Here is a 22,075-nt window from a genome sequence, read left to right on the forward strand (position 1 = left end):
TTTTGAAAATTACGAACGTTTGGTTTTTATTTATGTCATTTATACAATTTATGTGAAGTTGGCAGCCATTTAATAATTAAAAGGTATGTTTTGCTTGTTTTGGCGGAGCCTAAAGCATGCACCTGAATGGCACAAAGTACCACGTATTTGTCAGAAATAACAGGTGTGGATACGAAAGGGCACAAGTGGACTACAGACAGCAACGTAAATAGTAAGCAAAAACGAAGATCCGAGGTTCCACAAACGCGCCACCACATGACTGCTGCGTCTCGAGCGCCTCCTAGTCGGCTTGAAAAATATTCATTCTGATGACGTCACCGGCAGAGTTGTCATGGCGTCTTTTGGACCGAATGTACTGCTGCAATTTAGCTAGAATCTATCGACAGTCGAAATGGAGAAAAATGCAGACGTGCATCGAGACCCCGTCGGGAGCGACACCATCGGGGCGAGCACAGGCGACGCTCCTGCTTCGGGAGGCGGGAAAGGAGCGGCGGAGAAATGCACAAATAGTGAGCCTCGTCTCAGTAGTTTGCAGGATACGGATCGCTCTAACAACAGCACCGATGAGGAGCCTAGCACCCTTCATGTAAACCCCGGCGTGGGCAGGTGTGATTTAGTGGAGGTCCTGGAAGTGTCGGCTGGACAGGAGGCGAGGAAGCACGCCGACTCGAGTGGCTCGCGGACTGGGGAGCAGCAGATCACTAACGGGATGGGATCGGATCCAAATAAGGAGGGTGGTGCCTCAAAGTTAGTAAACAACCAAACCGACTGGCCGTCCTCAGGTGCTGACGAGAAAGAAATCGAGCCGACCAAACTTGCCAAACCCACCCATCTGTGTCCGGGCAGGACAATCCCAGACGACCTGAGCGCCCCGCACGCCTTATCCGAGGGGCTGGCGAGCGGCAGCGACCCGGACCCGGATGCCAGCCTCGGCGGGTGTGAGTCCCGCAGCCTGGACTCACTGGAGGAGTCTTTCTCCAAGCTCAACTCGTGCCCCAGCTCTGACTTGAACAGCGAGGGCCTGGAGGAGCGAGGGCTCGCCCTGGCCCTGCAGGGCGAGTTCAGCCTGGATGGCACCAAGGCGATGTGCGCCAAGGACCGAGCGGCCGGTCAGTCGATCTACCACATCAAGTGGATCAAGTGGAGGGAGGAGAACACGCCGATCATCACCCAGAACGAGAACGGGCCCTGTCCGCTGCTGGCCATCATGAACGTACTCCTGCTTGCCTGGAAGGTAAACCATGCACCTTGAAACCTCATTCATAAAAATACATAATAAATAAAAATGATAATATTGTTAACCACTTTAACACTACACACCGTTTAAACATTATCACTGCGGTTAAATATCTGAAAATTCATTGATGAATCAGATGCACATAAAAGTTAAGCAATCCTACACTTTACTAAAAGTTTTAAAACAAGCAATTCTTTTCAAATGCAAATGTTGTACTAAAAGGTTAAATACAACTGAGCTCGACTTAGGCAGTGGTTTGTTTCCATCCATTCATTTTCTATTTACCGTGTATGTTGTTCAGGATCACGTTGAGTTAATGGCTTCAAGTGAAAGGCAGACTACACCTAATCTTGGTCAAATGTCAGTCACAGAGCAGGAACAGAATCCATACTGCCTCCACAGAGGTCAGGCAGATGCACCACGACTGCACCATCAGTGACTATTCTATTTAATATATACTAATGTAAGCAACTGTATGCTGCACTTAAATATCCACCTTATTCCCGAGTACTCTCATGGCGAAACGAGTATGTGCGGGACTTCCGTTAAGAAACTTCCAGTGAATTTTGCTCTTTGTAACAGCGAGCTTCGTTTCACGGCCGGGTGCCAAGTGCCATAGTAACATCAGGTATTGTTTTTATGTGTGCGCGAGACACATCACTTTAGTATTCATCAACCTCAGAAATTATTATAAGGATCACTGCAAAATTTTGGATTTTATGGACAGTAAGCATTTTTGTCAGTAAGCTGCAGTGACCGCCCATGGCGAGGAACTCAACTCAACTCAAATGTATTTATAGAGCACTTTAAAACAACCACCGCTGTATACACAGTGCTGTACATGGAGCAAACATTACTTTCTTCCAGCAAACCACCAAACAAAAATGTTACCAAAATGCATCAAAGGGATAATTACTGCATATACCTTCTGCCATCTAGAGGAAGAGCATTTCATTGTCATGCCTGTCACTATATGTCATAGGCATAGATTGATGAAATAGAGAAAGATTATTTAATATTATATTATATAATTATTTCATAAGAATTTTCACATTTCGCCCGCAACTCTAATGAGGTTAAAAAAAAAATAATAAATGGATGTGTTAAAACTGAACCCACTGCACCTCTGTTGCATATTATACCCAACATGTTTGCTTTACGGATGTCTCTATCACAGGTTAAAATGCCTCCGATGATGGAGATTATTACAGCCGAGCAACTGATGGAGTATCTTGGTGAGTGTTACTGTTTTAGCCGTGGATGTCTATGACGAGCATAGCATCAAGTTTTGTGGTTTGTGACTTCTGGTCGGACACATCAAAATCAAAATCAACTTTATTGGCCAAGTAGTTTGAGTCACTCAAGTCAAATATAGTAAAAAAAAAAATGAAACCAAAAAACAAAATATACATGTATGACATATACACTAGTGCAGTGATTCTCAACTCTTGGGTCGGGACCTAAAAGTGGGTTACAGAGGTCGCTGACAGGTGACGACGAACCACCATCCGCGCTCACACTCACACGTAGGGACAATTTAGAGCATTCCATTAACCTGCCATGCATGTTTTTGGAATGTGGGAGGAACCCAAAGTACCCGGAGAAAACCCATGCAGGCACGGACGGGAGAACATGCAAACTCCACACAGGAAGGCTGGATCCGGAATTGAACCCTTTACCTCTGCACTGGGAATCCGACATGCTAACGAGTTGACCACCGTGCCTCCTGGACTAATTTAACGTGCATGTTTTGGGCGACAATGTTCTGCCACACTATTTATATGAAAATATCGGGAGGACTCTAATCTCAGCACAATCTGTCGTCCTAGTGCGTTGACACAATGGCGACAGATGATTCAGAGGGTGGTGGGCGTCACTCAGCAGCTCATGGTGCATTGTGCTGTCAGCTGGGAGACCAACGCTCACTGGTGCACTGAGCACCAGTGAGCTTTTGCCTCAGGGTGACACTTGGAGTTGAAAAAAAGTATATTTTGATGATATGTCTGTATGGATTCTCAGTCATTCATGGCATTATAATCCATCAAGGTTGAATCAAGGCGACTGGACTTTTCTTGTTTGTTGAAGGTGGTTCACCTGTGTGTCTTCAACAAACAAGAAGAGTCCAGTTGCCTCCATTCAACCTTTGTGGGTTGTATTTAGATGATTGCCTTTCTCCTGGTGCGGCGCAGCTGATGACTCTCACGACACTATAAATTGATAAAGTTTTTGGAAAAATCATCCTTAAAAAAGCACAAAAGAAAAAAAAATCCAAACAAATTCAAATCAAAACAAATAAATACTCTGAACAAATGTGTTTTTCTGAGAAAAATAATTACTTTCCATCAGATTTGTGAATCATGTAGTGGAAATACAGTTGCCGTTTCTTTTTGTGGGATAACAAGCCAAGCTCGAGAGGCGGCTGTCTGCTCCTACGCAACAAGGTCAATGGAACTTTCAAATAGTAACAAAGTCGACAGTGGAGAAATATGTACGTAAACGTGGATGAAACAAAAGCGGACGTTCCACTTTTTTCTTTTTTTTTTATTTAAAAAAAGTATTGCTGTTGTTTGACTCTCGGCTTACTCCACTCATCTTCACAAGGGTCGCAAGCGTGCTGGAGCCTATCCCAGCTGCCTCCGGGCAGTAGATGAGGTACACCCTGAACTGGTTGCCAGCCAATCGCAGCCCTTTTAGTCAGTTATTATTTGTTTTCAATTTGTTGTTTTCAGCTTTCAGCCAAGTCTTTCAAAGAGATCTTTGTCATTTCATCATAAAACCAGACAACTCCAAGAAAATCATTTTCTTCAAAATCAGACAAGTCTAAAATGTTCATATAAAATACAGTGCCGAGAAAGTATTTTGACCTTTTCAGTATTTAGTTATTTATTTATTTAAGTTATTTAAGTTATTTATTTTTGCATGTTTATTACACTTAAATGTTTTTCTTTGTCAAACCAATCTTAGTCAGGTGACGCAAGTTAACACAAAATGCAGTTATTTATTTATATTTTTTTGAGAGAGAAAATACATCCAAACCTCCAAGGCCTTGTATGAAAAAATGAGTTTCTCCTAAACCTAATAACAGGTTGGGCCACATTCGGCAGCAGCAAATGTAATCAAGTGTTTTCTATAACAGACAATGAGTCTTTCACATGTCTGTGGAGATATTTTGGCCCACTCTTCCTTGCAAAATTGCTTTAATTTAGCAGCACTGGGGTTTTTTTTTAGGTGTGAACAGCCTTTTAAAGGTTATGCCAAAGCCTTTCAATCAGATTTAAGCCATTTCGAACTTGACTTGTTGATGTGATTTTTGATCGTTGTGATGCAGAACTCAAATGCACTTCAGCTTGAGGTCACAAACTAATGGCCAAACATTCTCCCTCTTGGTTCATGGTTCCATCAAACGTTACAAGTCATCCAGGTCCTGAAGTAACAAAGCAGCAACAGAACATCACACTATCATCACCATGTTCGACTGTTGATGTGATGACCATAGAATAGTCTCCCAAAAATCTTGGGAACCATTCAAATGTGTTTTGCCAAAAATAAGACAATCCTTTATGTTGTTTTTGGTCAGTAGTGCTTCATGCCTTGAAACTCTGCAATGGATGTCATCTTTGCCCAGTCTTTTCTTCATTGTTGAGTCATGAAACCTTGACCTTAACTGAGGTGAGGGAGGCCGGCAGTTCTTTCAATCAGCGGTCCTCACCCACCTGACCACGGCCCATTACTGCTCTGCAGGGATACTTGGTACAGGACTGCACAGCTTGGGGACCACTGCTTTAGTTCTTGCCCTTTGCGACCTCCTGGATGAGTCATCAAAATGCTCTTGGAGTAATTTCTATAGAATGGCCATTCCTTAGAAGATTCACCACTGTTCCATACTTTTTTAATTTGTGGATAACGGTTCTCACTCTGATTCGCTGGAGTCCTAAAGCTTTAGGAATGATTTTGTTTGAGAAATCATGGACGCAGACGTGTTTGAGGACATACAGGGACGAGTATTTGACAAGGTTAAATACCTACAGTATGAGCTTGTGATTGGTTTTAAAGTACATAATGCTAGCTGCAAGAAAATGTGCATGGCAGTTCCCAGGTTCTGAAAAAAGACCTTTGAATGAGTTTTACACACAAGTTGTTTGGTTTTGCAGGGTTAGGAATTGCAGTATTGAACGATGCTGTAATAGGCAGCCTGCTATTAAGCGCTGTGATTGTCTTGGCCATACTGAGCATTCTTCTTGCGCCCCGGCAGGAGACTACATCCTGGAAACCAAACCGAAAGAGATCTCGGAGGCCCAGCGCCTAAATTATGAACAGGTAAGTCGTACTTACAGTATCTTCCAGATCAATAGACAACATTACCAATGAATATGCTTTGACTAATAACGTACACACAACAGGCAGTGGTTAGCATGTCTTTTTCACAATGCTGACTACTGAGGTTCGAGGTTTAAATCCCTCACATTCTAAAAATGCGTTTGATCCATTGAAGACTTAGCTGGAAATGGTTGTTTGTCTATATGTGCCCTGCAACTGGCTGGCGACCAGTCCAGGGTTTACCCCCTCTCTCCCAAAATCAGCTGGGATTGGCTCCACCTTTGACACAAAAGACAGGTACTATCGAAAATAATGCTCAAAGATCAGTTTTATCAATGTGGTTGAAGTTTGTAGTGGCTCGCCGTTGTGTCATACTGACAGGCTTTTTTGGGGATATTTTGAAAACCTTCTTCAAAGCAAAACATTTTAAAGTCAACGCTTGCTGCCAAGAGCACTGAATGAAAGAAATGACACTCAGGTATGTTTATGCTCTTCATTGCGCGGATTCAAACCAAAAGCTTTTTGCTCTGCTTTTCCATTTCATCTTCAACGTCATCGGTAAATGCAGTCATTAAATGAGCCCATGCGGAGTTTGACGTGTGGTCGCCAAGATGCAGGAAGTCGTTTTTGTTCTGCTCTTTTATTTCGAAGACCTCTTGGCAGTTGTACTGTATTTTGCAGTAGTGTGGAATGACACTGCATCGGTGGGAGCTGTTTCTAATATTTCTATTGAGTTATTTCGCTACATGAGAGTGACAAACGATGTTCTCTCAAAGCTGCGCACTTGAACCATTGCACAGTGTTCCCACCCCCTCAGCGCCCAGCAAATGTGTGCACTGCATACCGTACATTTTTTTAACCTCATCTGTATTTGCGTTGGTATTTTCATATTTTCCTCATATAAATACATTAAAAAGTTTATTTTTCATATGTGGTTGATGGAGCAGGAAAGAAAATTGTGACAAAAAAAAAAGACGGTCTTATCCTTGACTCGGCGTTGTCCAGCATTTGCACTGTCCACTCGTCACCTCGCCATTCTGCTCATAAGCGACCGGGGGATAGAGCCTCGATGCTAAGTAAGAAATAGTTGTACGGAGACATTTGAAGCATATTAGCACGACGCACGTATGAAGTCTCGATGGTCATTTATTGTGCATTACACTCAAGTTCTGGCAGCCCGAGCTCCATTTGTCACTAATTCCACGAGACGCAAATGATCACACTTTGGCTCAGTCAAACACAGTCAGAGCCCACCCCACCTCCCCTGTACTTCAGATCAATTTTTACATTAGGTGAGTTGAGAAACGTGTATGTTCAAAGATCACATTGTTGATGAGCAAAGCACCAGTTTATGAAAAAAAATCAATAAATAGAAAGTGACCACTGCCATAGCGTATGCACTTCTAGTCCATACATGCGGTAAGTGTTGAAAATGGCTTGCTCTCTTTGGCAACGTATTGTTAATGATTGAATAAAGATTGCATTTTTGGAGTTTCCTCAAAAGTGATGATTTTTTTTTTAGGTAAAAGGATTCCGCCTGACACCAGCGACATGCACAACAAATTGAAAAATTGGAGAAAAAAAAAAACCCAAAATGCTTTTGTATCTGTATATTGCCGACATTCACCTGTCGCAGGTCGTTCAGGAACGCATGGCCTGGGTTCACTGTATTGGTACTTGACGAGCACGGTCAACACCAAGGCTACACAATGACTGAAACAAAACATGACCCATGTCATGGATCCAAAATATACCAGGAGAGGGTTAAGAACATTTTTCAATTCAAATATAAACACCGGGAACCAGTTAACTGAGGCTTCACACTTGTGTGTGCATGTGTCGTTTTCTAAGTGAGAAAGTAGAACCAATTATAGATTAGTAAGTGAGCCCACACATATGAGGGGGGCTGTTTGCGGTGGTTAGGGACCACTGGGGAAAAGAAAAAAATATATATTTTCTTTTAATCCCAAAAAATCTTGAATAAGCAGTGATGCATCACCAATAAAATACATTTAAAATATCACGCAGTTTCACACAGTAGCACTTCCACATAGTCGCACTTCCACCTGCTCATTTGCATTAGAGAAGAAACTAAAACACGCGGGAGAAGAGAATGTTCTCGACTGCGAACATTTACGCAGAGTTTGCTATCAAAACATCATAAAAGTGAAGCGCGGCTCTTTCTCCGCCGCGCTCTCTTACATAAGATGCGTCTTGCGAGACATTGGTGAACAACGGAGGTCAGGGCTGCGCGATGTCGCTCGCAGTGGCGGTAAATGCTTCGAGACGCACGGCTGGGTTCCGCCTCAGGCTATTACCGAGGTTTGCTTTGTATGTTTTTGTGTGTGCGGTTCACCATGCGAGGAACTCGGATCGGAGATGGAGTTCCGCTTCCTCTGCTTCCTCCCATCTCCTGTGGCCTGCCTACGTTGCGGCCTGTCCTTGCTCCAGCAGCACATCTGTGGATGATTTGAAGCCACGTTTTAAAGGAGAGGAGAAATTTTTGGCAGCACGCTCGCACGCTGATGCTCAGTTGCTCAGTGGCACCGGCTTTCTAAATTTAAGCGGGGCTGAAATGCAACTTCTTAAATAAATCAACAGCGTCTTCAGGGAGAGGCTCAAGTTTTGCGTTGCACGGTAATTATGGCAGTCTAATCCTAGACTTTGGCCTGGGAGCTCTAATGCATGTGGGTGTCCATGCGCCACTTGTATCGCTGCAGACAGAAGTGGGCGGTGCTGGAAGCTCAGGTCCAGAGTGTGTATAATCATATTTTTCTTTCCATTTTCAAATGGCAGTCAAAATGAAATATTTCGTGGCTCATTGTGCACCTCCGCTACCTCAATTTAATACAAGTCCGAATTTAGAGTTGTGCACCTTCATTGTAGTACCATATTGTGCCACAACTTGCCGGGCAGCACTAATTAGTGTGAGAAGAGGCAGAGTAGGCCCCTACTAACTCCACTACTAGTTGTTGCTGTCACAGAGTAGAGCGAATATATGTCTGTGACTAACGCTGAAGGCTCCGTGTGTGAAAGTAGCAATCATTTGAGAGTTAAAATTACTGTGACATTTATGCTAAGTTCCGTTTGCCCATCCGTGGCGTTTCTCATGTGATTCAGCTTTACAATAAAGGAACAAATACGTTAAAAAGGAATACTTTAAAAAGTGTGTTTTGGTAAGTTGAAATGTTTTTAAAGCGTGTGGGAATGGGAAAATTATACAGTATTACCAAAATGTTTGCGTATGTGCTCCTTCGTTTGTATATGTGGTCTAGATTTTCACCGATCAAAAGTGGGGCCTGGAACATATCTTTGATAAACAAATAATCACTGAATTTGTTTTTGAATCTAATGCAAAACTATTCAACCATTGCCTGTATCATATCTTTACTCATGCTCGTCGCCAATCTTCCATTTCCCTTGACCAGTTAAATATTCCAATCAAACGTAGTCCCGTGGCCTGTTTTTCTCTTTTGTGTTTTTGATCCTGAGCCTAAAATTGAATTTGATTACAACTTCAAAATGAAAAGAACAACTGATCAACGGATTGTGAATGTGTGCCCTGCTCACCGCGTTCTGAAAGGATTTTTGTTTTCATTGCATGTTGGATTGAACCGTTTACACCAGCACTTCACAACAGTTCTATTTTTACATCCGTGTTCATACGTCATTTGTCACACGGGTGTATGAGGATTAAAATAGCAGTCGCTGCTCTTTAGCGGTTGTTTAATATTTACTCAGAGGAGCCGTGGAAGTGAAGAGTCCAGTGTTGCAATGTGTATTTGTCTCCGTGGAGCTGAGCTGCACTATTGCAAGGCAAACGTACCATCATAAACCTCATTTGAATGATTTCTCCCTTGTTTGAATGTAGTACCCACAAGTACTTATTCAAACCACAGCACACTCGAAAAAATGCATGGACATTGTGCCATTAAAGTTGTTCAACCAAACAACCGGTTTCCAGTAATACGGTCAGCTCAGACTCAGCCGTTCTATTCATGTGCCCAAGTCATTCTACTAGTGTGCTGAATTGAGAAACGAAAGAGTGCACTAGTATATGGACTTATATTGTGATTGCGATTTCATATGCAGTTTAATATTTATTTCCAAGGCCATATTCCCATGTATTAATCTGTATTCCAATAAACAATAATGTTTTGGTGTAATAGCTTAGCCTGATGCTAAAATAAAGACAAATGAACCATGAATTAATGTGAAACACAGTTCATCGACTTCAGTTGGAGTTGTTAACTTACTAAACAGTTGGACATGCTCTCTCTTAAGCGTTCACGACGACACGACAAGTGCGGCATGGACAAGTCAGGAAATCCGAAGTCAGTTTCCAACAATAATGGAAACAAATCTGTGGCTTAATTACTTTGTGACTTATTTCATTTTGCTGAACCAGTTGCCAGCCAATCGCAGGGCACACATAAACTAACAAGCATTCACATTCACAGTCAAACTTAGGGACAATATATAGCGTTCATTTGGTGTAACCTCCCATGCATTTTTTTGGAATGTGGGAGGAAACCGGAGTACCCAGAGAAAACCCACGCAAGCACGGGGAGAGCATGCAAAATCCCAAACAGGAAGGAGTCTGGAGTCGAACACCGGACATCTGCACTGTGAGATGGATGTGCTCTCCGGAGCCCAATCTATTCAACTTAATTACATTCAAAGAAACAACAAATCATCAGCAATAAATATATATAACATAAAACCAATTTATTGTGATTTATACCTGTGTGCATCTCTCATAAAAGGCGATTCATTACATATCTAGATAAACGGTGAGCGATACAATTGAATTGTAACAATTCGATTCAGTTTGGTTAAAACCGATTTTCTGATTCAAATCCGTTTTTGTTACACCCCTAATATACAGTATGCACTGTATATTAAAAAAATAGCCGACCGACCAACTGAAATGAAGCGGAATTTTGTTTTCGTGTTGTTTTTCAAACGTGGATCCTTTGCGGTTTCAACATTGCATTCCATGATTTGAATTTGATTAATAGTTCAGCCCTAATATGGACCTTATGCTGGATATGAAAAAAAAACATGCTCAAATGGTTTTCCTTACATCTTGCGCAGTAACGTTGTGCTGCACAGTAGGATATTTATGTCAGCGACTCGTGAATTTGAACAATTCAGTGTGAAACTCTGACCCAACCGTTTCAGTTCAAGCCTGTTGTGTTGCTAATGACCGCGTGTCGCTGGGATCCTTCATGAGCCCAGATGAGTGCCAGTGATGCGGCGCTAATCATATCATCTGCTGGTTTCCATCTGATGTTGGATGCACCAGATGTGGTCCATTACAAAACTTCAACTAATCCCAACGTCTGTGAAGCTCGCCAGCATCCTAATCCGCATGCTCTCTCATTTGTCAGATCGAGGATTTCCACCTCGACACAGTCACTGCATCAACCATCAAAGATGAAGTCGCGCTCGGGGCCTTGGTGCTCAACTCCAATGTAAACTAATAAACATGAATGTCATTACATTGCACTTGAGCTGGGTTATAAAACCTGAAAATAAAATGTGATTTAATTTCCAATGGTAAACAATTTTCCTTTTTTTTCCGATCAGAAGCTTGAAGGTTATATGCTAAATGACTGCTATTTCAAACTGTCTTTTTATTCCCTTCACCTTGTCCTAGGCCCGAATTGCAGCTAAAGATAACCAAATCCAAAGCACGATGTCACTACCGTGCTTCACTGTAGGCGCTGTTGGTGTTCTTTTGGCGATGAAATTATGGCCAAAACGTTCAACCGTGGCGCAAACAGGGAATTATGAACTGTTCCAAATAGCAGTACCGTATTTTCCACAGTGAAAGGCGCACTGGATTATGAGGCGCACCTTCAATGAATGGTCTATTTTGTAATTTTTTTCATATATCGGACGCACCGCATTATAAGATGCAATCTACAATGCATCCACTAGATGGAGCTACGCTCAAGGAAAGACCAACAGAATGATCAAATGTCAGTAAAACTTATTGAATTAATAAAGCAGTGACAGAGTTCACTTAACCAACAGCAAGTTGTAACATTGACTCATTAACGTTGAACCCCCTTAAGTTTGAACTCTGCGCTGTCAGCATGTCTCGAGCAAGGAGCCATTTTGGGGTCGAAATATTACCGGAATGACCATACACAAGGCGTATCGGATTTTACGGCGCGCTGTGAGCTCTTAAGAAAATGGAAGGCTTTTAGGTGCGCCTTTTAGCGCGGAAAATACGGTAAATGTGTGCATAAAACATTGGAATTTACTTTTCTGTCAGATATTACTGTTAAATTTGGATTCATGCATTCATTTAATAGTACACATAAGGAAGTGTGGTTGTAGTTTGCGACGATGTAGAATTGCACGGTATCATACAGAGATGTGTCCTAATATTTGGGTTACCTTGTTTAAAAAAGTATGAGAAAGAACTCCGTATACTACAATGCAACTGTAAAACACTTGAAAAAAAACATTTTGTTATCTCTCTTAAACTAAGAATGATTATCTTTTGAAAAGAAGATTTTTTTTTTTTTTTGCTGCGTCTGATTGCACAGGCGTACCCCCTCAGGGGAACTGATTCAATTTGTACAGTACAGAGTATCTGCTTACCTTGTTTCCTCTCAGCAGTGTAATGAAAACGTTGAAGCGCACAGATGTCATTGTCGGAACGAAGTTGTAGGGCTCAGCTGCGGGGCTTATCTTGAGTCCAGACTTTAATGGCAGCGTGGCTTGCGGCCAGCTGGGAGATGCTTCGGGGCAGAACGCTAGAATGGGTCGGACTCGGATTCATCGGGTTCTTCGGTGTGTGGGCACCTGGCACTCGCTTTCCATACTCCTACATAGCAAGATGTGTGTGTGAGTAACAAGGTAATGAAAAGTCACCACTTGATGCTCACCGTGTCAAAATCATGGATGCTTTTCAAAGAGAGAGGAATTTGTTCATTCCATGCCTTTTTACTTTTGCCGAGTAGAAAAACTGTACCGCTTTTCACGAAACATTGCGTTGCCTTCACTTTCGAGCCATCCATTGACATCTGCTACATTCAAAAGTTGATAGAAGACCAAATTATGTTCTCTTTAAGTAACATTTTGTGAGGGGTCAATGTTAGCAGTTCAACATGGGCCAGTGAGTTGCTGCAAGACTTTTTAATACACAGATTGTTAACATCGTGAAGTACTTTGTTTTAGTCTGATTTCCTATTTGACACAGATGGAACATGCACGGAGATAAACCACTAATCAAATCATTTGATTCATGTCTTATTAGCACGTCTCTCTTCTTCTTCTGGTTTCAATTTTCTCCACTGATCATCCTGTTGATTGCAGGGCTCAGCAGCCCTCATTAGGCAGCCGCTGGACTGCATTATCATGTCAGATGTATGTCATCAAAGGGAGTTTACACATGCTCAAAGCAGACAGACCCGACGAAGAGAGGCGGGGTTATTGTTAAAAGCAATAACTGTCAACTAGCTAATGGTTTCTGGTAAAGGTAGAAAAATCAATGGGCTGCTATCAGTGTGGACCGTGCAGGCTCGAATGCACACCAGTCCAACAACCGCATTTGTCCTATGTTGTTTTGTGTTTAAAAAAAAAAAAAAGAAAGAAAACAATTGAAAGAGCTAATATCTGCCAATTGAACAGAGAGTGGATTAATCAGTTGGGTCCTGGTGTTGTGTTTAATAATACAAAAAAAAATTGATCGGTGGGATTATTGGGAGAACACACAATTCTGCAAATATCCGACAGCCGCAGGCCTGGGTTGATGGATGGTTGAACCCAAGTTAACATGACTTTATCCCCCTATCTGTTCCCTTTTTTTTCTCCTCCTAGAACATGAGCGACGCCATGGCAGTATTGCACAAACTACAGACGGGCTTGGATGTGAATGTGAAATTCACAGGGGTGCGGGTTTTTGAGTACACTCCAGAATGCATCGTGTTCGATCTGCTGGACATCCCCCTCTACCACGGCTGGCTGGTGGACCCCCAGGTATGGCTTGACCATTCACAGTCGTGAAAATGAGCTAGAACAATTGTGGTACTTCATAATGTTCGGCAGGGTGCTTGTTTCAACACCATTTTTTTTTTTTTTTTTGGTCGCGACTAATAGTAGCTTTGTGTCTCCTACATCATTTCTTGGCAAATACTGTTTCCCCACAGTGTCTATCTGTTTTTGCAGATGTGTGACATTGTCAAGGCAGTGGGCAACTGCAGCTACAACCAGCTGGTGGAGAAGATAATATCCTGTAAACAGTCAGACAACAGTGAGCTGGCAGGCGAAGGTCAGTTTGTCTCTCTCCGGGCTCTCCTCTTGTTCTCCTCCCCCGTTTCTGTTACACTGCAACACATTACAAGTCCCCCCCTCCCCGTTAGTTGTTGGCCATGAAAGCGCGCCACAATTTTCCCGTCTGTTCAACGAGTTAATCCTAATGCCTTGGTGCTTCGTGACCCAACTTACGATGCTGTGGAGTTAAAACCTTTTAAGCAACGAATAATTGGACACAAACAATGGAGCAAAATATGTAGACAAACAATTTAACAATACTCATCGGTAGAGTTCAGCGAGTTGGAAAAAAAAATCGAACACGATATAGGGCATTTTATATCACGATAACGATGTACTACAATATTTTTTTAGTTATTCTGTTTTTTTTTGTTCGATAGACTGTGACTGCTGAGCAAATGAGAAATGCACCCACTAGCGCAGCTCTATAAAATTAACAAACGTGAACGCAAGAGGTACAGTAGCTGACATAATTGTGCACAATTGTAGATAATCAGTCCAACTCAAAGGCATAAAAAATGTTTCCGACTGAATTGGCTACGCTCTGGGTGACATAAGCAGCCAAGTAACGCTTCTTGGGACCTTCTCTACTGTTGAATGATAGAAAAGAATTTAAAAATCGGTGATTGTCTGTTATGCTATTCTTTATGTCTTGATGAGGCACAAAATGCAAATTTAGACTCGCAAACTACTATGCAAAACTGTTGATTTCGAATCTTGTGTTGTTTGAAGGAATAGCCAGCATAACTTAAAGTACCCTATTTTGTAAATAGTTGTAAATAATTATTTTTTTTAATTTAATTCATTGCCAGAGTAGTAATATTCATTATTTGCATTCACCCAGCTTATTAATTTTCGTGTACTGTTAGATTTAATTGTGCATCATAAGATTACAATGTAAGATGACTGTGTCATGATTCACTTCCATGAGTTATTGTTTAGTCTGCCACCTAATGGTTGCGGTGTGCAAAAAGTATAGTAAGTGAAAGCTTTTGACCATCATGCATGCTTTCTCTTCCATTCTTTTTGTTCACTGTTGCTGTACATGACAAATGACAATAAACACAAAAAAGTGACATAATAAAAACTATTCTGTCGTCTTCACGATACAAATCGTCATTTCGCCTGGCTCTAGTCAGCTCTAGTCATTGGCTTGATATATTCTTTATCCTTTGCGAAAAAATGACCACTATTACTGAAGAACGGTGAGTCGGTTGTGAAACTCTTCTTCGTGTGTGTCTGAGTTGCACAGCCCGAACGTGACCAATAAGCGCACACCAGAAGGAGCGGCACAACGTCCATTGAATTGACGCAAAAAAAAAAAAAAAAAAAAAACAATTTTTGCTGGTTGTTTTTGGTAGGATAGGACGGGTTAATATAAATACTGTAATAAATTTACATCTCATGTCACCAGCTTCCAAAATGACTCAAATAAAATAACAATGAAATACATTGACAAGATGTGAACACATTAATAGCAAACTTCAAAAAGATTTAAAAGTAAAGAAATTAGTGTATTTCATTTAAAATAAATAAATAACCAAAACAAAAAAAAGATTTTAAAATGTTTAGAAGACCTTAATCAAGGTATGGGGAAAAAGCAACGTTTGTAACCTGGATTTAAAAGCATTTCCACTCAGGGCTGACTTCACATCTGTTGGCAGCATATTCCAGAACCCGAGCTACAGTGTTCTGAATGAGCTCCAGCTGTTTGGTACTCTTTTGAATTCATTCAGATGACTGTTACAATAATCAAGTCTGCTGCAGATAAAAGCAAGGATAAGCTTCCCCAGACCTGTTTGGAACATGCGACCCCTCAGTCTGGATACGTTTTTCAGCTGGTAAAAGGCTGTTTTAGTGATTTATTTGATAAGATTGTTGAAAATCAGGCCTGAGTCCCTCGACACCCCCACCCCCGCTCCCCCTCCCACCCAAACCCAAGATTTCTTACTTGGTCTTTGGTTTCGAAACACAATGACTCCAGGTCTTTTCAAACAGCAATCCTCTCTTCTTTATTGCCATAAACAATTATCCCTGATTTGTTTTGAAGGAAATTTGGGTTCATCCAGTTACTTTGCTCTAGACAGTGCCAGAATATGTTAATTGTATTGATGTCATTTGGAGACATTGATATGTATAGCTGTGTATCATCTGCAAAACTGTGATAGCCAACATTGGCGTTCTGAAGCATTTGACCCAATGGTATAATAATACAGACACCAAAAGGGGTCCAAGGAGTGACCCCTGGAGGATCCCACATGTCATGGTCATTCGATCAGATTCAAAACTTCCAGAGGTCACATTTAGCTCCTTTCCTGCAAGTAGGACTTGAACCATTTTAGCACTGTTCCATTTAATAAGATTTAATAAATCCTTTGGAGGGAGCATTGATTACCTGCAGATTTTTGCTCTTCGTGACTAGTGGTGGAGCAATGTATTTCACTTATTGCTTGGCAAATACGAAACAACGCTGAGACGGAACTAAGAGATATATAACATCAGTCCACTAAGAAGCACATGACAGTACAGTGCATATTTCTAATGGACTCGCCACTGCAAACCCGCTTGACACAAACCACCAGCCAAGTGTGAATCAAAGCGAGACGTGCATGTGGCGACACACTGGTGACCTACTTCCACAAGTCATGCTTTCCTCACCAGCACACTTGAACTTGGACACTGAGTATTTGCCCACTCAACATTGGGCTTCCTGAGCGGCTGTCTGCAATGTGTCTTGTCACGTGAGAGAGTTATGCCATTTTCAACTCTTCAGTATTATTCGTCGTTCTTGGCAAAGAATAAAGATTATACTCCTCCAAGTATATGCCTACATGTTTTGCTCCACCAGTTTGTTTAAAATGTAACAAAACCAACATATAGGCGCAGTTAGTTTCCCCGACAGTGGGAAATGGTCATGATGTGTTAGCCAAGCAAAGTTATCTGGGCGGGTCTTACTTTGGGTCAACTGTGAGAGTGCCTTCTAAAAAGGGTGCCTAATGACTTTTTGCGTAATCCTGTAAAAAAATTAACACACATCATCCATCCATCCATCCTTTATCCAAACCGCTTATCCAATGAAAAACTCACCTTCTTAGCGCCACTAAAAATAAACATATTTTGTCATGAATACCTCCTTGACAGTGTCAATCAAAACTGAGAAGGTTTAATTACCGCAGGCTGTGCTGCAGCTTTTTCGGAAATGCTATTCCAGATTCTGTCCCATGTTCCTGGATGAGTAAGGAGGGTGTTGTGATTGTCAATGCATGGTAGATTAAAGGCATGCGCTGTCATTGCATTATACTCTGCCAGCAATTGCAATCCTTTTTTTCTGCACCTGTGTGTGACAGGCATTGTGGCAGAGCAGTTCCTGAGCAGCACGGCCACTCAGCTGACGTACCACGGCCTGTGTGAGCTCACATCCACCGTGCAGGAGGGAGAACTCTGCGTGTTTTTCAGGAATAACCACTTCAGCACCATGATTAAATACAAGGTGAAACACGTGAAATAAAGGCTCGCATTCAACATCATTTTCGAGAAAATTTCTGTGTTATATTAATCTGCCCATAGCAGTTTCAACGTGTTTAGCATATTCACGGTGCTTCACTTTTCCAACATTTTAAAATTGCCTTCCTCCAAAATTTATGACATTCCTTTTACCCCCTCATAATTCTACCAACATCCCATAATGACAGTGTGAAATTTTGGTATAAAAATCTGATGCCAGTTTTTCTCTCGGTTGTAAAGTTAGACAAATACTTAAGGGTTAATTTTTTATTTTTTAAGACAAATGTTCTGCCTGTATGTGATATCTTGATTGTTGTATTGTTGTTCGCGTTAAATTTTATGATGCCAAAATATCAGAATCGGCCTCTACTTTATACTCCACTTAATGTGCTAAATTCTACATTTAAAACTAATGATTTATCTGACACGAAAGTGGTTGTATGTACAAAATAGTCATAAGATACATATGTGGAAATAATACTAAAAAAATATGTGGTATAGGCAAGTATAAAAAAAAAATCATTTTTCTTTTCAAGTAGTAGCATCTCCCAGCATGTGGGGAAAAAAAGTCTGTCTCTCACATTTTCATTGATTGAAGCTCCTCGGTCTTCACAACATAGCTTTTGCTGCTGTGAAGGCGATTAAAAAAAAAAAAAAAAGCTGTGTTCCTACATGAAACCGTTCATTACATGCAGCTGCTTGGGAATTTTATCGGTGCAGCTGGACCAGACTTTTCCTGTTATCTGCAGTAGGGGAAGTGACTCGTTTTGTACTGTTTTTTTTTTAAACTATTCACTATCACACATTGGCTTTGCCAATACAGGCAAAGCCTTTGTGCGTCACCTTCATGACCCCTTGTCCACAAAAAAAATTTAAAAAAAGTGTAGTTTCTGCCAAACTTTCAGCGGGAGGTCATTCCAAAAAATGTGTAGAAATAGAACGTGGGTAAGTGCATGGTATGAAGTGCACACAGGTGATAGGAGTATCTCAAATGATCTTTTTCCTTTGAAATGAATGGGAATGCCATTACGGTAATCTGTTCCATTCTTCCTAAAAAAAAAAAAAACATGTTGTACTCTGTATTTTAATGGGGAAAAATTGCACTCCATAAAATTGTACTTTACAAGACCATACAGTAATAAAATGAAATCGAAAGTATTAAACTATTTTGTCACAAGGCTTCAAACGCATCAAAACCTTGATGGAGTATAAAACCGACAGACAGATGCAATGCTCATTGAAGCGTCTTATCTCCTCTCAGCTCATTGGTATGGCACTAATATTAGTCATTCCTTTGTTGATGATAAAGGATGTATGAGTGACCACTGTTATATTATCTGTGTCGCTGGACCATTTGTATTTAGTCCATTGCTTCAAGGGCTAGCGCTCCGCAAGATAGATGCGATTTAGCATTCGCAATTAGCATTAAGATAGTGGAGTGAAAAGCTAAGCGCTGCCGCGTAAGCTTCAACTGGGGTGGCATTAAATAGCTCACAGCTTCTTTTTTGAGGTTTCTTCATTAGTTGCCAAATTGCTGCTTATTGTGAAGTGAGTGAAGTTCACTGCCACCATACACTGCCAGAATTTCAAGTCTGCGCTTGCATGTCAAAGCAAAAAAATGCCCAAACGGCAGCTCGTATCTCAAAACACTCAAAAAAATCGAGTCGCTAATATTTCAAGAGATAAGTGCATTTATTTACTGTACCTGTGTTTGTTTATCTCCAGGGTCAGCTATACCTACTGGTGACCGATCAAGGCTTCCTGACAGAAGAAAAGGTCGTGTGGGAGAGTCTTCACAACGTGGACGGAGATGGAAATTTCTGTGATTCCGAATTCCGGTTGAGGCCCCCGTCGGACCCGGAGACCGTGTACCGAGGACAGCAGGATCAGATAGACCAGGTCTGAGCACTGATGCAGGCAAGGCTTGCAGAACCTGCATTTTATCCCTGCAACCAGGATGTTTTTATTACGCCATCAAAAACTGGAAGGGGGAAAAAAGTTTTCCTCTTGTTTAATTTATAAAAACTTAGAATGCCCTAAATACTTGCTAAATTCACAGCAAATCCATTGTCCTACCGCACCCCTTAAAATTCTCTCCATAATGTAGCAAAGCTTCTCAGTGGCCCCTCAATTATTCATCAGGCCTCTGCAATTTTGGTGGATTCACAGCCATCTGTTCAAAAGCAGAACTTGCTGACAAATTCTCCACTCAGACAATGGCTTGGGCAGACTTTATAGATGACTTGTTTACTCAGACAGGCCTAGTTTGAGGAGGGGGACATCAATTTCTGAAGGTCAACAATCAACACCTTTAGATTAGAGAAAGCACTAATGAGGCCCACGGTACAATCGGGTTGTTTGCACCAAGATTGTAACCGAGAGGGAAGAGAATATGTCGTATGTCAAACGTCAAGTGCAGCTGCACAACCTAATGAGATCTAAACAAGAGATAGATCAGTATTGTGTAACGTGTATTGTGTGTATTGTTTTGGTTGTAGTTTGAGGGGAACAGGCACTGCATCATACTGAGAGCTGCTTAATTGAACCGTTAGTCTACGTCAGTGGTCCTTTACGAAAAGTACCACCTAAACAAAAAATACTTGGCTCTTTGAGAAGCACTATAATGACCAAAAAAAAAAAAAGTAGGTAGTAGGGCCAAGTGTCGTTAAATAATGATTCCATTAAAATGAATTGCACGTTAATGCTGAACAAAAATGCGAACCTAAATATGTTATTTAAGTTTAAATGCTATTGTACCGGAACCGTTAATACACCTGAACTATACAAATATATATATATAGAATAGAAATGCCATTAATCCATTCCAGCACTCCTCGGCCCGCCGCCAAAATAAAACAGTAAAAGTGTTTTTAATGCATTTTTTTCAAACATGAAGAATAGCAGCTTTTGACACTTTTTTTGTTTCAATTCAATCAACATTGTGTTGCTCCTTCCGTTGTACCTGCCTTGGCCATCTGGGGCAAGAGAATACAGAACTATAGAAATAGATATATGCAGTCAGTCAAAACTTCTCAATAAGCCGCAGTGGTATTGGTCATTCTGTGCGGATGATAAAGAATATATGCCTGTGAGTATTGTATTATTTGTCCACATCTGCTGCTTTGTGAAAGTTAAATAAAAGTTGTCGTATTGTACCTGAATAAATCTCTGAAACCAACTTAAAAGTTAAATACAACTGGACTGTATTTAAAAATATACTGCAATGGATTTTAAAAGTCACAAGTTGAAGTCACTGTAACAATATGCAAAGTTTGAACATGTCATTCAGTGATTCTAGCGGACTCCATCGAATGGTACATGAAGCAAACTTTGCCAATGGCTGGTGTACGTATTGCATGTTGCATTTTATCATCATCCTTTTTTGACTCAGGACTACTTGATGGCGCTGTCGCTGCAGCAGGAGCAGCAGAGTCAGGACCTACAGTGGGAGCAGCTCCCTGGCATCAGTGACCTGGAGCTGGCTAAAAAGCTGCAGGAGGAGGAGGACCGCCGAGCATCACAGTACTACCAGGAACAGGAGCAAGAGCAGGCGGCAGCGGCGCAGGCTGCACAAGTGCAGGTGTGTGTGTGTGTGTGGGGGGGGGGGGGGGGGTGTATGGGGCTTGAGGCAGAAGGAAACGAGTTAGAGGCAGGCGCTGAAGGGCTTGAAACAAATGGGAAGCACTCACTGCGCCACAGTGGGGGTTGTTGCTATAAAGAGTGTGAAATCTGGGCCTGTTTAATTGAACACAAATTGCTTATTCTGTTGTATGAATGACAACTGGTGGAGAGACGGGGTTTACCTTCTGCCATCTAGTGGAAGAGCAGGGAATTATTCTGCCTGACACCATATGTCGCTAGCATGGCTAGATGAACAAAGACACGCCTGTCGTGTTCATCCTTGCGAATAATGCAAGGTGCGTTATTTGCAATCTGCTACTCGCAAATTCACCTACAGTGGTGCCTTGAGATATGAATGATCATCTTTAAGATAAAGAAAGTTGTGATTGAGCTTTTTGTTTTAATATGACTCGTTTTACAAAGATTAGGAAGAATATATATACCTTTGAGTATTGTTATATTACCTGGCTGTATGTGTTCCTGCTGTGTTTATATATGACTATTGGTTATTGAGAGGAATGTCACTTTTGGAACTCAATGCTAATTTTCCGTTCAGCTATCGGTGGGATTTTACATTGACTGCAAGCATTAGCAACAGCGATGTTTCTAAAACGAAGTGTTTTTTGTATTTCAATATATAATGTGTGTAATTATTTTTGTTGTAAGTTTATATTTCCAGTAAACCCAACTGGGGTATCATTAAACAAGCATGCTCAGGGAGGAACGAATATCATTCGTTACACGCTTGCTGAACAAGCCTCACGGTGCCATCAGGGTGCTTTCACAACATAGGAACTTGCATGCACACACACAGACACACCACCATTTGGCACATTAATCATTTTTCTTTTGACTATCATGTTGTTATGATCCCAAGAAACCAAAATTGAAATCATTAATTGCCCAGCCATAATCTGTTTGATAGAAAAGTATTGCTATTATCGCCATCTTGTGGTATTTATAGGCAAGTGAAATCCTTTTAAAGGTGCAAATTAGTATCAAAAATGCTTGGATGACAACTGCCGGCCTCTGTGGTTGTGTGTGTTCTGCAGGCTCAGCAAGAGGCTGCAGAGGGAGACGAGGTGGACCGAGGGGCAGCGGGAG

The 22,075-nt window shown here is 41.4% G+C and overlaps 1 protein-coding gene across 1 annotated transcript; it reads left to right on the plus strand.

The window, feature by feature from the left end:
- Positions 1 to 240: 240 nt before the first annotated feature.
- On the plus strand, positions 241 to 22,074 carry mindy2 (MINDY lysine 48 deubiquitinase 2; the record flags this gene model as incomplete). Its single annotated transcript, XM_019886467.1, has 9 exons — positions 241 to 1,234; positions 2,415 to 2,472; positions 5,490 to 5,554; positions 13,394 to 13,552; positions 13,742 to 13,844; positions 17,194 to 17,336; positions 19,076 to 19,249; positions 20,742 to 20,930; positions 22,024 to 22,074. Coding segments are annotated over exons 1-9 (1,785 nt in total), but the record flags the coding sequence as incomplete, so codon positions are not given.
- Between the last annotated feature and the right edge of the window lies 1 nt (position 22,075).

This window comes from Hippocampus comes, unplaced genomic scaffold (assembly GCF_001891065.2).
Source record: "Hippocampus comes isolate QL1 unplaced genomic scaffold, H_comes_QL1_v1.1 scaffold261, whole genome shotgun sequence".
In the NCBI taxonomy this organism is placed as follows: Eukaryota; Metazoa; Chordata; class Actinopteri; order Syngnathiformes; family Syngnathidae; genus Hippocampus; species Hippocampus comes.